This window comes from Tupaia chinensis, unplaced genomic scaffold (genome assembly GCF_000334495.1).
Source record: "Tupaia chinensis unplaced genomic scaffold, TupChi_1.0 Scaffold000185_1, whole genome shotgun sequence".
Classification (NCBI taxonomy): Eukaryota; Metazoa; Chordata; class Mammalia; order Scandentia; family Tupaiidae; genus Tupaia; species Tupaia belangeri.
The window spans coordinates 203,180-217,665 of NW_006159660.1; the positions used below are offsets into that span (position 1 = coordinate 203,180).

The window sequence follows — 14,486 nt, forward strand, 5'->3', positions numbered from 1 at the left end:
ATCTTCCTTCATGTGTTCTAATTCTGGGGAAAAAATATATCTTGTTATTGAAATGGGCAACTGACCCTTACTGTATCTCATCTTCCTTTTCCTTTTTTCTTTTCTTTTATGTTCTTTTTCTTTTTTTTTTCTTTCTTTTTTTTTCCTGGTCTATTCTTCCTATTCCTCTCAAATCTGGTCTTTCTGTAGGAGCACTGAGTTAGCAAAAAATGAAAACAATTAAAAAATCCTGGGAGCATGATGCTCACCATTACCCAAAGAAGTCACCTGATTGACAACTAGTCTGTTCATTCCATCTTTCTTTACCAGGTAGGTCGCTACCACTGCTCTCTGGGTCTCATTTACTTATGTGAAAATTTGCCAGTTCTGATTGTGATCTAGTTATTACTTTCCTTTTATTTATTTCTTTTTTTAAGAGAAATGTATACTACAGGGCATGTGCACTGGCCAGAGAGACAGAAGGAGAGAAACAGAAAGCGAGAATCACCTCCCGGCGGAGGGGGGATGGCCATGCCACAATGCCTTCTCCTTCACTCTCCTCTTTGAATCCTAGGCATATGCACATGTGCTTGGTGTGAGTTTTAAGCCACTGGGTCTAGGACTCGAACTGAGGTTGACTATGTGGGAGTCCAGCAATGTAATCATTATGCCATCTCTTGGTCCCTTACATTTATTTTCTTTGCATCATATCTCTTTAAAACGAAGGTCTCCAAAAGTTGTGTCTGAGCTATGAATCTCACTACCTTGGATACAGCTCAGAAAGTTCTAGGATGCCTAGAGTCTGACCTTGTCCACTGCAGCCACTTGTGGCTTCATTCTTGTGAGCGCTGTACATACATTGTTTTTCTCTGTGGGGCCACAATGAAAAAATGCTCAGGGAGCACTGCTAAAGCACATGCTAGAAGTGGGCTTTATAAGACCACTGAGGATTTAAGCACAAAGGTTATTACTAATATCATTTAGCACACAGTATGGGGAAGATGGATAAACTAAGGTAGCAGCACTAACACGAGCCACCCTCAACTTAAACATGAGCTAAGATAAGTCATCTGGGAAATAGAAAATATATTCTTCACAGACATACTTTATCCTGTCAGTAGCCTCTTCTCTTTTCATATATGAGCAAATCAAGAGATAGGTTGAGTGGTTTTCTAGCATTCTCACCTACATATTTCATTGTAAATTTAGGATCCACACATTAAGTGGATCTAATTTAAAAAGAAAATCTATTTGATTCCACATTGATAACCTCATATTAATATCGTTGGTTTTATTAAATTACTTATGCAATGCAAGTAAGTAAAATGCCCCCTTATTGATAGAACAGAACAGTACTTACCAATATTCATCCAGTAAATGTGTAAAGGTGGGAGGCCTTTGGGAGGATTGCACGGAAGGACAATTGGATCTCCCTCTTCAACCTCAAGAGGGTCAATTTTTTCTTTTGGGAATTTTGGAACACCTGGTATAAAAAAATCACTTTAAGACAGTATTCTAAAATTCATTTCTAATGTCGTAAATAATATATGAATACATTCTTTTATTTTAAAAATAAATGGAGCATTTTTAATAAATACAACCTGCCAGATCCTCATTCTCACATCTCCTCTGCAAAGGTAAATACTGTTAGGAATCTGCTGTACATTCTTACACAACTTAAAAAATACTCTGCACTTTGAAACCCTTGACAAAAAATATTTTTGCCATGTGACATCATAAAGCAAAAATAGGCTCATGTAGATTTTTCTGAACTAAGGCGTTCACCCTGACCCACAAGCTTTGCTTGCTTTAATCACCAAACACTGTGATTTCTTTTTTAGACAATTATACATTCACTGTCTTGCTTTACTATGAAAGCCTTGAATGTAACTGGCAAATATTCTGTTCATAGAATTAACTACATTAAATAAAAAATTCAAAGCCCAGTAAGGATGCAATTAAAAGCCAAACATGACCACTTTAAGTTTCTAAGAGAATTGTCCACATCAGAATCACTCCCAGTAAGTTAAATTTTAAATGAAATGGAATTGAGGTAGAAAAGAAGACTTTCCAATATTGCAAGCTCTTTCTTCCTCTACATACTGGAGTCAGTTTTCTAGGAGAGCAATGCAGTTAAGAACTATGCAGATTTTGAAATATAACACTAATATTCAATATTTTTATAAAAGCATTTAATACTTATAAGTATGTTTAAAATATATTTTGCCTGAACATTATAAAGTGCCTCTCAACTTTGTTAGAGGAATTTGCATTATGGAATTACAAAGGCTTTTATGCAGGAGAGGGCTCTTAAGAAGACATTTCTAACAGTCCTGAAATTATGGCTTTTTTTTTCTTTTATGGGGTATTCCATTTCTGTATTTTATTCCCAAATTGTGATTCAAAACAGATCATCATAATCCTTAAAAGTCTAAAGATGTACTCATTTACTTCCAAATTTCTTTTTAGAAGCTTTGTATATTTCCTGTATGCTTGTCCTATAGTCCCTAAACACCCACTCTAATTCTTTAGTTGTGGAGAGAACTTGCTGACATTTCTCTTGTCAATGCACCATCTGGTTACAAAGAATTGCTTTTTGTCTAAATTCAAGAACCTTCTAAGGCTTAACATTGCAGGGGGCAGTGTGGTGATTACAATGCCTTTGCAATCTCTGATCACAGGCTTCAGTCCTCTTTATACACTTAGCCATGTGACAGTCCTTCATTGGACTCCCCTTGGTCAACTTATTCCACCAGATTTCTTGCAAAAACTCTGCAAACCTATTTGAAATATAATCTATCCCTGAACCACCTTTTTGCCATAGCATAAAATCTCCTTCAAATGACACAAGAGTATGTTTCATACATTCACTTCATTAAGATTCTACAGATCTTAACTTTACCAGTTCCTTGGTAAAGCCTTGGTTTTGACTAACATCATGCAAGTCATTTTACAGAAAGTACACCTTATATAAATAAGGTATAGTAACTTTTAAAACTATTAATGCAACCAAAGCTCAAAGTCCAAATCACTCACTTAGTGTTACATGCTATAACTGAAGCCCATGTGCATAAAAGTGCCACTGGGTAGTCGCTGAATCTATTTATACTTAGATACAAGTGACAACAGAGGAAGGGAAACAGATCAGAAAATGCAAAGGACATCTAATCTTTTTCTTTCTTTTTTAGAGATTTTTGCCATCAGGCACATGCATTTGTGGAGAGACAGATATAGAGAGATAGAAAGCAAGAAATCACCCCCCTCTGAGGCTATGGCCATTCTCCCCTTGGGATTTTGGGCACACACACATGATCGGGCATGAGTTTCAAGCCACCAGGTTCAAGACTTGAAGCAGGGTCAGCCATGTGGGAGTGCAGTACCTTAGCCACTATACCACCTGCTGGTCTCTCTAAACCTTTACTATAATAAGCAAACTTCCCAGTGCTTAATATGAATACACAGTTCTTTGGATAACATCTACTGTAAAGTAGCTAATTAATGAGATCCATAAATTCCTAGTTGGAGAGCTTCTTCCTCAGAGTATTTAGAAAAATCTAATGATTCAAATAGATAGGACTGTCCATACACACAGTAAGTCTAGATTAAAAAGTCTAACTTTGAAAATACATGGCTTGTCAGGAAAGTCATGATGGATTTTTGCACAGAAAAACAGAAAAATACGTCATGACTTTCCTGACAACCTAATAAATATGTAATTCAATTGGCTTCCAAAATATCAATAATAAAGGAAAAAATTGTTTAAGCCTACCAAACCCTTGATCACGTATCATAAATCTTTAGAACAGGTTTGAAATGAAGATGAAACTGGTATCAGAAAACAGGGATGAATATTTGCACATTAATTAATTTAAGGTCATAGAAGAAATATTGTAAACAACATTAATTTGTCAGGATTTTTTTAGGACTTAACTCTTTGACTCTGAAACTATCTCAGGAGTCTAATGCCATACTAGAATATGAAAATTTGGGCCAGATGGTGGCATGGCAAAGGTGCAATGGATCCACATGGGAAAGGTCCTGGGTTCAGGACCTCCCTGGGCAATGCGAGTATGAACATGAGTGTCCAAGATCCAAGCTGGCTGAGACCAGGGTAGTGTGGGGACCCTGTTGGGGGATGCCTGTCTCTCTTTTTCTGTCTCCATCATGAAGGAAATAAATGAATATACCTTTTATAAAACTCAAAATTTTAACATTTGCAAATGTAAAATTTACTTACCCGCAGGCGTAAAGTTCACCTCAATTCAAATAAAGAAATGATTCCATTTAAAAATAACTCCAGGGGCCAGATGGTGGTACAGCAGTAAAATGTGACACTCTGCAAGGCTGAAACACATGGGAACATTCCAGCTCCCATCTAGAGGTCTCTTTGAGTACACTGGGCATAGGTGTACCCATGACCCGGAGCTGTATGAAGCTGGGGGTTCACTGAGATGTTAAGATCCTTTTGGAAGTACTATCTCTTTATATTTCTCTCACTCATGAAATAAATAAAAAACTTTAAATAGTTCAAACAGTGACTTCAACTGTTTATCTGGTGATAAAACTGTCGCATTTTGACAGATGCAAAAAAATTTATTTTTCTAATTTGCCATAGGGCATGTGCACTGGTCAGAGAGAGAGAGAGAGAAATGAGAACCCTCCCCCCAAGGGGGATGGTCTTGCTACAATCTCTTCTCTTCTATACTCCTCTCAGGAATTGGGGCAGTTCTATACACACTCCCAATGTGTTTTTCAAGCCTCCAGGATTCGAACATGATAGTCAGCTATGTGGGATCCAGTCACCTTAACCAACACAACACCAGCTAGCCCCCAGATGCAATACTTTTAAAAGTAAATTGTTTTATATATTTATATATATATATATATATATATGCACACATATATACATAGACACACACAGTTTATATCTAATATTTAAAATATCATCTCAATGATATAAATATTATAAATGTATATTTTTATTTTACTTTTTATGTGAGGAAAAAACATTCCTTTAACTTGCTGACATATTTCAAATGGGACACCACCAATACCAAAAATAAAATGTTAAACTAGGCTTCAACAAGATTGACCTTGACCCTGAATGGCCTCTATACAAAGGGATCAGAATCTACGTATTTATCAGTGTCTACCTAAGCAGGACTTTAAGAATGTTTAAAAATTCCATTGCAGCCAAGTCTAGGTGAAATCAATGGTCTTTTCTGTAAAATGTCACTACCAGTCTACGTGCATCAATAAACCAAGATAATCACAGCATCCATCCCTTCACCATTCTCCTGTAGGATTTCACAGTTATTATTCTGTGTAGTAGACACATTTCTAGTAACCATTCCAAGGGTCTAAGTGACACTCAGTATATCCATGTCTAGGTTCTTGAAAACTTGCCTAGTTAAAACTCAGCATGGAAAAAAACTTTCCTAGGGACATGTTTGCTACACAGCATCTTATTAGCAAAGCTATCAAGACATGGAGGATGTGCAAATACAAAAATCTGTAGGAGCTCTACAACTTTGGTGCTGTCAATGAGTTTTTCAAAACGTATCATCACATCTTCATACTTGAAACAGAGAGGACTTCTGAAAATAGATTTTATATCAAAGAGTATGCTATAAACTGGGCCCAGGAACTCAAACAGGCTGTGTAGCTTTAGAGCAATGCCTTTACCTTTCTGTATCTCCTTTCCCTTTTCTCTGGTATCCTAGAACCCTTTGAATTCATCTCTCTGGGCTCCTCAAAAGCCTCATTTGGTTAGAAGCTTCTAAAAGGTAGGTCTATCATAAAACCTAAACTATGTAACCCCACCATGACAACATATTTATAAGTGAAAAGTAATAAATAAATAGCATCAAGGTAATTTAGCTAAATATAATTCATACCAACTAACCCCATCAATGCAAAAGGCAGTGGCTGGAGCCAGCAGGTGGTGTGGTGATTAACATGCTGGACACCCACACGGCCAACCACGGTTTGAGTCCCAGATCCGGTGGCTTGAAAATCACACCAGGTGCATGCACATGTGTGTGTGCATGCATGCCCAAAACCCCAAAAGGAGAATGGAGAAGAAGGGACTGTGACGTGGCCATCCTCCCAGGGTGATTTCTCACTTTTGCTCTCTTTGCCTCTCTCTGGCAAGCACACGCACCGTATGACCAAAACAAAACAAAACAAAACAAAACACAATGACAAAAAAAAAAAAAAAAAAAAAACTTAAAAAAAGAATGAAAAGAAAAGAGAGGAAAAGAAGAAGGCTCTGGTCTCTTAACCACTACGAAGTTATATAACACTCTTGATTAATATTCTGACAATCAAAAATTATAATCGAAGGTTCGCCTACAGTCTCCCACCTTCATTTGATTCTGATGTTCTACTAGTAATTTATTTTCAACAAAGAAATTCAACACCTTTCTATTCTTCCGGAAAATATTACTGGAAGATCAACGTATAGGAAACACCATATAGCCTTGGGTTATAAACAAATTCTGTAGTTAGGTGCCTGGATCTCAGTCCTGGCTTCATCTCTTCCTGTGACTTTGAACCTATTATTGAATGTGCTACAGTTTTCTCATCCATAATATGGGAAGTGTAATGACACCTAAGTCATCTCATTTGTCTCAAAGTTTGAATACAAGATGCCATGGGAATCAATTAAAAAGTACTCAATACATGTTGGCCACAATTTAAACATTTTGATTTTGCTTGGTACACACAGCCACATGTATGGAGGTGGAAAGGGCAAAGGGCCAGAGCATTTTCTTCTACGGCTGCTCCTGATTTTTCCCTTGCCTTATATCTTAATGATTTCTATAACTTTATGCATATATTTGAATTAACTTTTTCGGAGGAGTTGGGGAGCAGATGGAAGAAAAGGCTGTGTATTTCATGTAGAAATCTATGATCTATTTACTGAATTGAGTTCCCCCTTCCCATCATTGTGCTAATCTTTCCATGCCAAAGAGCTTTATCTATTCTGACTTCTTGCTCTGTTTACAGGACTAGCCTGGTGAGTTTTTGAGTGTTTTGCATTTTGCTTGAATGTGCTTGGCAAATTGCTTACAGTCTGGCATGAGTATCACGAATGCATGGTACTGAGCTCACATGCTGTATCACCCCTCACTCCAGCGTCCATCTGTAAAGAGATTGAATTGATTCCCATTTCCTGTAGAGTACTCCATTAATCCATTTAAAACTACAGAGAAATAACACTGCCTTTCAGTCCATGAGCTCTTAATGAATTCACACTAAGGAAGGGCACACAATTCAATCCACTTCATTCAGTCCTTCGCACACTCTGACGAATGAGAGCAAAATCCTCAGCCTTACTTTTGCCTTTACTATTCAGAGTTGTGCTTTGAACTTAAGGAATTGATCTTCTTTAGTCAGTTTGCACATGTCATTAGAAGAACTTAGCCTATGCGGCCATACCCCTACCTCTCTCAAATCAGACTGGTAAAAAGTTTGATTAAGGAAATTGATTAAGGAAATTACTCCAAAGAAACTGAGGAAGTTACACAAATATAAACATAGAAACTGGGCACTTTAGTGATTCTAGCTGGTATTCATTAAAACATTAGATAAAGAATTCAATCCCTAAGTTTGCTGTTTCTTAGGTCATTTTTAAAAAATTTTTCTTTTTATTTATAGTTAATCACTGTAAATCTTTATAACATACAAAAATGTTCCCCCAGTGTGAATAAAGTGTGTATTAGTTAAGTCATAGGTATTACCACATATTAGTGCATTATCATTGGAGCCAACATGTGCTATAGTGACTAAGGTGCTGGACTCCCACATGGCCAATCACGGTTCAACTTTAGGACACAGTGGCTTGAAACATGCTGGACACACGTGTGTGCATGCTCAAAATCCAAAGAGGAGAATGGGAGAGAAAGGACTGTGGTCTGTCTATCCACCTGGGAGGTGATTCTCACTTTCTCTCTCTGACTTTCTCTGTCTGACGAGTGCACAAACCCTATAGCAAAAAACACTCTCAAAAAATTATCATAAAGAGATAATTTGTCATTTTTGTTTCTGTTAAGTGTTTTTTTCCCTGACCCCTTCCTTTCTTCTCCACTTCTCACCCCCTTATATACTGTTTCTAGTATCTTCAGTTGCCTTCCTTTTTTTTTGGAGAGCTTTTTGCTGTAGGGTGCATGCGCTCACCAGAAAGACAGAGAGAGATGGAGACAGAAAGCGAGAAATCACCCCCCAGGGGGGATGGCCACATGGCAGTCCCTTCTCCTCCATTCTCCTCTTGGGGTCTTGGGCATGCACGCACATGTGCCTGGCGTGAGTTTAAGCCACTGGGTCTGGGACTCATACCATGGTCGACAACACATGGGAGTCCAGTGACATATCCATTACGCCAACTGCTGGTCCCATGCCTTCTTTTTTTGTAAATAACTTTTAAAAACTTTTTATTTATGTTTATTTATTTTTTAATTTTTGACCAGAGAGGGACCGAGCAAGTGAGAGAGAAAGAGGAAAAGTGAGAAAGCAAGCCGCCAGGTCTGAGACTTGAACTATGGTTGGCCATGTGGGAGTCCAGTGCCCTTAACTACCACACCACCTGCCAGTCCTGCTGTTATACCTTCTTATCTTTCAGTTCTTGCCATGAAAGTTCAGACATATGATATATATTAAGTGGTGGCCTACAATGCCTATCTTTCATAATCTGGCTTGCTTCACTTATCAGTAAATCTTCCATATTCATCCACTTCATATCAAATGCCACGGTCTCATTGTTCTTTATGGCTGAGTAGTACTCCATAGCATATATGTGCCACATTTTTTTAAATTCCGTGTGGCAATTGTATTATTACTTTTATTTATTGTATTCATTCTTTTATTCTTCAATAAAAGAATCAATCAATACATTCCTAATAATAAGCATTCTTGAGATATCTACCAGGCAATGCAGAGGAAGAAAAATATAATAGTATGACATCTTTCTTATTTTAAAGGATCCTAATGAACACAAATTATAATCAAGAGATTCTCTCTAATAGTGCACAACTCAATACTTTAAAAACTCTGAAGTAGAGAGCAGCAGAGGGCATAATGGTTGCATTGCTAGACTTCAGATAGTTGACTGTGGTTCGAGTCCCGGACCCAGTGGCTTAAAACTCACTCCAGGCATATATGTGTGCATGGCCAAAATCCTGAGAGGAGAATGGAGGAGAAGGGATTCCAGCGTGGCCATCATTCCTGGGGAGTGATTTCTCACTTTCTGACCCCCCCCCCCCCCGGGGAGTGATTTCTCATTCTCTGTCTCTCCATCTCTCTCTGTCTCTCCAGCAAGCACATGCGCCCTATAGCAAAAATCTTTCTTAAAAAACAAACAAAATCTACAAAGTAGTTACAGAGTAATGGTTTATAAAACTAAAAATTGGAAACAACCCAAATAAACGTAAGGAGTGCATGGATAAATAGTATGCTGTAGTCATATGATGGAATACTACTCAACAATGAAAAGGGGACAATTACTGATGTATGCTACCGCATAGATGAACTTCAAAAATAACTGCTAAGTGCGAAGAAGCCGTGGAAAAGACATTATTTTACTTTTTTCATTGATATCTATTAAATTACTAGAAAAGTGCCTGGCACATGAGAGCTGCTTAATAAAGATTTGTTGAATAATTCACTGCCTAAATCTCTCTATTTCTTGGAAAATCCACTTATTTAAATCGTTTTTTGCATATTCAAAAAATTCTGTTTGTTGGTTTGGCTTTTACTGTTTACCTAGCAAACTCGATAATGTTGTTGAAAATAGAAAACCAAGCATTATATATAAACATTTTTGTGTTTAGAGAATAATAACAGGGAATTGAGAAATATAAACCAACTTGAATCATAAGGCTTCTATTGATACATTAAAAAAAAAGAATCAATTCTCTGCAGCTTCAGAGAACAATCAAATGGTAAAGCTTATAAGAAGCTTTAAATGGTCTCTGGTTTGTAAACTTCAGGATTGGGTGGTGGTCCTATTCAACATATAGATGGTAACAGAAAGCTGTCAGATGATGAAGTAATTTCAGGAGAGTCTGGAAATGATGCATAAGAAACCTAATTTATTTTGTTCTTTCCTACAGCAGCAGAAAAATAGAGCAATTACCCACTACATAGCTCAGCTCCAACTCCCATCCATGAAACATATTTTGGGCAGAATTTTTCTTACATTGTTTCTGTCTTCATTTGGTTTGCTTAAATAAAGGAAGGAATTATTTTCAAAAAAATCCTTTAATTGCAGAATCATCTACTAGATTGTGTCATTTCTTTCTCTGCAATAGGTCTAGCTGCTGCCTTTGCCTTTGTGTTTCCATAGCAACTACCAGAATTCAGGTTAAGGATCATCCTAATGCCTTGTCTTCCACACAGAAGACAGAGATATTTAATCTCTCTCTTCTTCCACACCCCTTTCATCTTATATATCTAGTCTTAACTTATTTCACACACACACACATATATCTATAGACATATATACATGCATACATGTATACACACGTTCAGGTTCATGATTCTCAACCACAATTTTTGTGGCAATACTTTTCTGATCCAGAATTCACCATCATGTCTTAATTGAACATCATTTCAAATCTAAACTACTGTAATCAGTTTCCTACCCCAGAACATCTACTTCAGACAAATCAGTGAAAAAGATCATTTATAAAATAAATGTAAAGAATAGAAAAAAAGAAAAACTCCACTCATTTCACACACACACACACACAGACTATCACCACTACCTTTCTGTGTGGTGCTGATGCCAGGCCTTCCCACTTCCATGAAATACTATACTGAATCTTGTTTCTACCATACTCCTGATCAGTTTTTCATTTATTTCTATATATTTTGAACTTTTATAAAGAAAATCACAATCTATATGGATAGTTCTCCAATATTTGCTTTTATTGTTCAACATTATTTCTGAGGTGTTTTTTTTGTTTGTTTGTTTTTGCTTGTTTGTTTATTACTTTTATGATAAGTGAGAAACAGAGAGAAAGACAAGAACCCTCAACAGAGTCTCACCCTGCAAACCCTCAGCCTTCCAGCCAGGTAGGATCAGCGGCACACATGGCTGGTGTGTGCAGGTAGACCAGAGAACTGGAACTGTGGTCTTCCACATGGATCCAGCACCTCTTAATCAGTGTCACCACTATGCCACCAAATCAGCCCTTGTGAGGTTTTTTTCACTTCTGAGTAGTGTAAAGGGGTCCTTTAAAAAGTTTATAAAAATGCGTATTATGAAAAACTATGCATGGATTTCAAACATCGTACCAAATTAAACTTGTATTTGAATCCTGTTTCTCCATAAATTTTCTGAAGTCCCCTTGTATTTTTGGTTTGAAAATACCACTATCTATGAATACATTCTACTACCAGTACACGGTTATGTTTTGTCCAGGATATGTTTTTTAAATATAAACAATTAAATCACAAATATTCCTGGGGCACATTGGCAAGGGACACAGGGAATGAAGTTCCTGGGTTATAGGCTCAGTCATCTTCAACTAAGGAGATGATGAGGAATCGCTCTCTGAAGATCAAGCAGTAACTCTACTCTCACCGAGAGTGAGTAAGTGTTGGGGCACCTGCACATACCCATCTAGAGTTGTTACTCTCAGGCTTTGTAACCCTTCCCAATTACGTAAAATATCAAATGCTTTTATTAGTTTGGTTACAATTGGTTTTCTTTTTGGTTACCAATGATGTTGAACACATTTTCACATTTTTATTGGCCATTTCAATCTGAGGGTGGCTTTATTTTAATTTTTTTCTTAGAGGTTTATAAAATTATTTATAAGTACATGATAATTTCGTAATATGAATAAGTAATCTTTTCTGTGTTGGATTTCATTTTTTGTTTTCTTTCTGGAGTCTTTAAAAAAATAAAGGATCTAAGGACAAGCAGATGATGTAATGTACGTCACTGGATTCCCACAGAGCTGATCAGTTTGAGTCCAGAACCCAAGGACTTGAAACTCACACCGGGTGTTTGTGTGTACATGTCCAACACCCCAAGAGGAGAATAGAGGAGAAGGGATTGCAGTGTGGCTACACCCCCCGGGGGGGGGTGATTTCTCTCTTTCTGTGTCTGTCTCTCTGGTGAGAACATGCACCCTATAGCAAAAATCTCTCTCTTAAAAAAAATTTAAAAAAAGAGAGATAAAGTGTTGTAGAATCTATTCGTAATGATTTCCTTAACTGACCTTCACTATGACTAGTTTAAACAGTCATCCCTGTATTATAACCCTGAGGTTATAAATATATTGTGTAAATCATCTTCTAATATTTAACACTATGTTCCCTTTTATAGTTTTATCTTTAATCAATATAGAATGATATTTTTATATGATATGTGGTAGGACTCCAAATAAATATTTCTTTTATGTGGCGTATCAATTGTTTCACGCCAGTTGATTTTTAAAAAATACAAAGGAGGCCAGCAGGTGGTGTGGTAGTTAAGGATCTGGATTCCCACATGGCTGATCACAGTTTCAGTTCTGGGCCTGGTGGCTTGAGAATCACACGTATGTGTGCACTTCCCAAATCCCCGGGAAACAACAAGGGACTGTAGCATGACCATTCCCTCCCCTGTGTGATTTCTCCATTTCTCTCCCTCTGTCTCCGTATGTCTCTCTCCAGTGAGCGCACATGCCCTATAGCCAAAAACTAAAAATAAAGAAAAGAAAAGAAAAAGAAAAAGAAAATCCACATTAGTTCTTTCACTTTGTTTTCACATAGGTGAAGGTTTGTTTCTGAATTAATTATGCTGTTTCACTGACCAATTTACCTAACCCTATACAAAGTCATATTGGATTAATTCCTAAAACTTTATGTTGAGACTTCAAGTCTGAAAAAGCCAAGTCTCTATGATTTGTTATTCTTCAAGAGTTTCTCATGAGTCAGGAGGTAATGTGGTGGTTAAGGCTCTGGACTCCCATTGAGTTGACCACAGTTTGAGTCCCAGATCTGACAGCTTGCTTTCTCACATTCCCTGTCTCCCCTGGTAAACATATGTGCCCTAAAGCAAAATTTTTAAATAATAATGATAATGTGGAAAAAAAAAGTTTTTCACAAATTTTCCCCAAAATATATATGTGAATTAGCTGATCACATTCCACAAACAGACTGACAAACGAAAACAAACAAGGGGGGTGGGAGGGAGATGGCATGGTGGTTAAGACTACTGGACTCTCACATGGCCGACTATGCTTCAAGTCCTGGACATGGCAGCTTGCCTTCTCACTTTTCCTCTCTCTCTCTCTCACTTTCTCTCTCTCACTCTGTCCCTCTCTGGTCAAATTAAAACAAATAAATACATGAATAAATAAATAAAGTTAAATAAAATAATTCTTAAAAAAAACTAGAGGAATTTTGATTTCAATACTCTATATCAATTCAGGAAGATTTGACACTAATTTTATTGAATCACTCAACATGTGGAAGTAGCTTACTTTTTATTTATTGAGATATTGCTAATATGTTTAATAAATATGCTACTTTTTACTACAAAGTGCTGTCCCTTTGCTAGATATATTCTCTGCTTCAATGCTATTTTCTTTTCTCTCCATTCTAGCTTATTCTTCCTTTTTTTTCTTTTTTTAGGTTTTTGCTATAGGGCATGTGAGCTTGCTAGAGTCAGAGAGAGCGAAAGCGAGTGAGAACTCACCCCTTAAAAGGAATGGCCACACCACAGTCCCTTTTCCTTTATCCTCTTCTTGTGATTTTTGGGCACACATACACACATGTCTGGAGTGATTTCCAAGTTACTGGTCCTGGGACTTGAACCGTGATCAGCTATATGGGTGTCCAGCACCTTAGACACCACACCACCTCCTGGTCCCTCTAGTTTATTATTTATTTATTTTTTTTTAGGGAGAAATATATTTGCAATAGGATGTGTGCACTCACTGGAGAGACAGAGATAGAGAGATAGGAAGCAAGAAATTTCCCCTCGGGGGGATGACCATACCTCAATCCCTTCTCCATTCTCCTCTCAGGATTTTGGGCACAGATGCACACACATCTGGCATGAATTTTCAGCTGCTAGGTCCAGGATTCAAACCATGGTCGACTGTGTGGGAGTTGGGTGACTTAACCATTATGCTCTCTACTGGTCCCTCTAGTTTATCCTGTTACCTTAAGTCATTTCATTCATTTTCACTCTAAAATTATCTTAGTTAATAAGCTCAGATTATTAATTCAATCTTTTCTTCTTTTCTAATATAAGTTCTTAAGATGATAAATTTCCCACTAAATAATGCTTTCACTGCATCGAGCATGTTTTGTTATATAGAACTTTCACTACTACCACTTCAAAAAATAATCCCTTTTCCCTTGCTATTTCTTACTTGATCTATGAACTAATTTGAAATATGTTTATTAGTTTTCAAAGACATAATTTTTCAGTTGTTTTTTTGTTAATTTCTAACTTAATTGCATTTTAATTATATTTCTTATCTCAATAGGTAATCAAATATAAT

The 14,486-nt window shown here is 37.0% G+C and overlaps 1 protein-coding gene across 1 annotated transcript in view; it reads right to left on the reverse strand.

Annotated features, from left to right (window-relative positions):
* CHL1 (cell adhesion molecule L1 like) overlaps positions 1-14,486 on the reverse strand; it is a 250,099-nt gene that overhangs the window by 70,476 nt on the left and 165,137 nt on the right. The window contains 2 exon segments of the mRNA XM_014587141.2: positions 1-23; positions 1,340-1,462. The exon segment at positions 1-23 is cut by the window's left edge and continues 4 nt beyond it. Coding sequence (XP_014442627.1) covers positions 1-23; positions 1,340-1,462 — 146 coding nt within the window.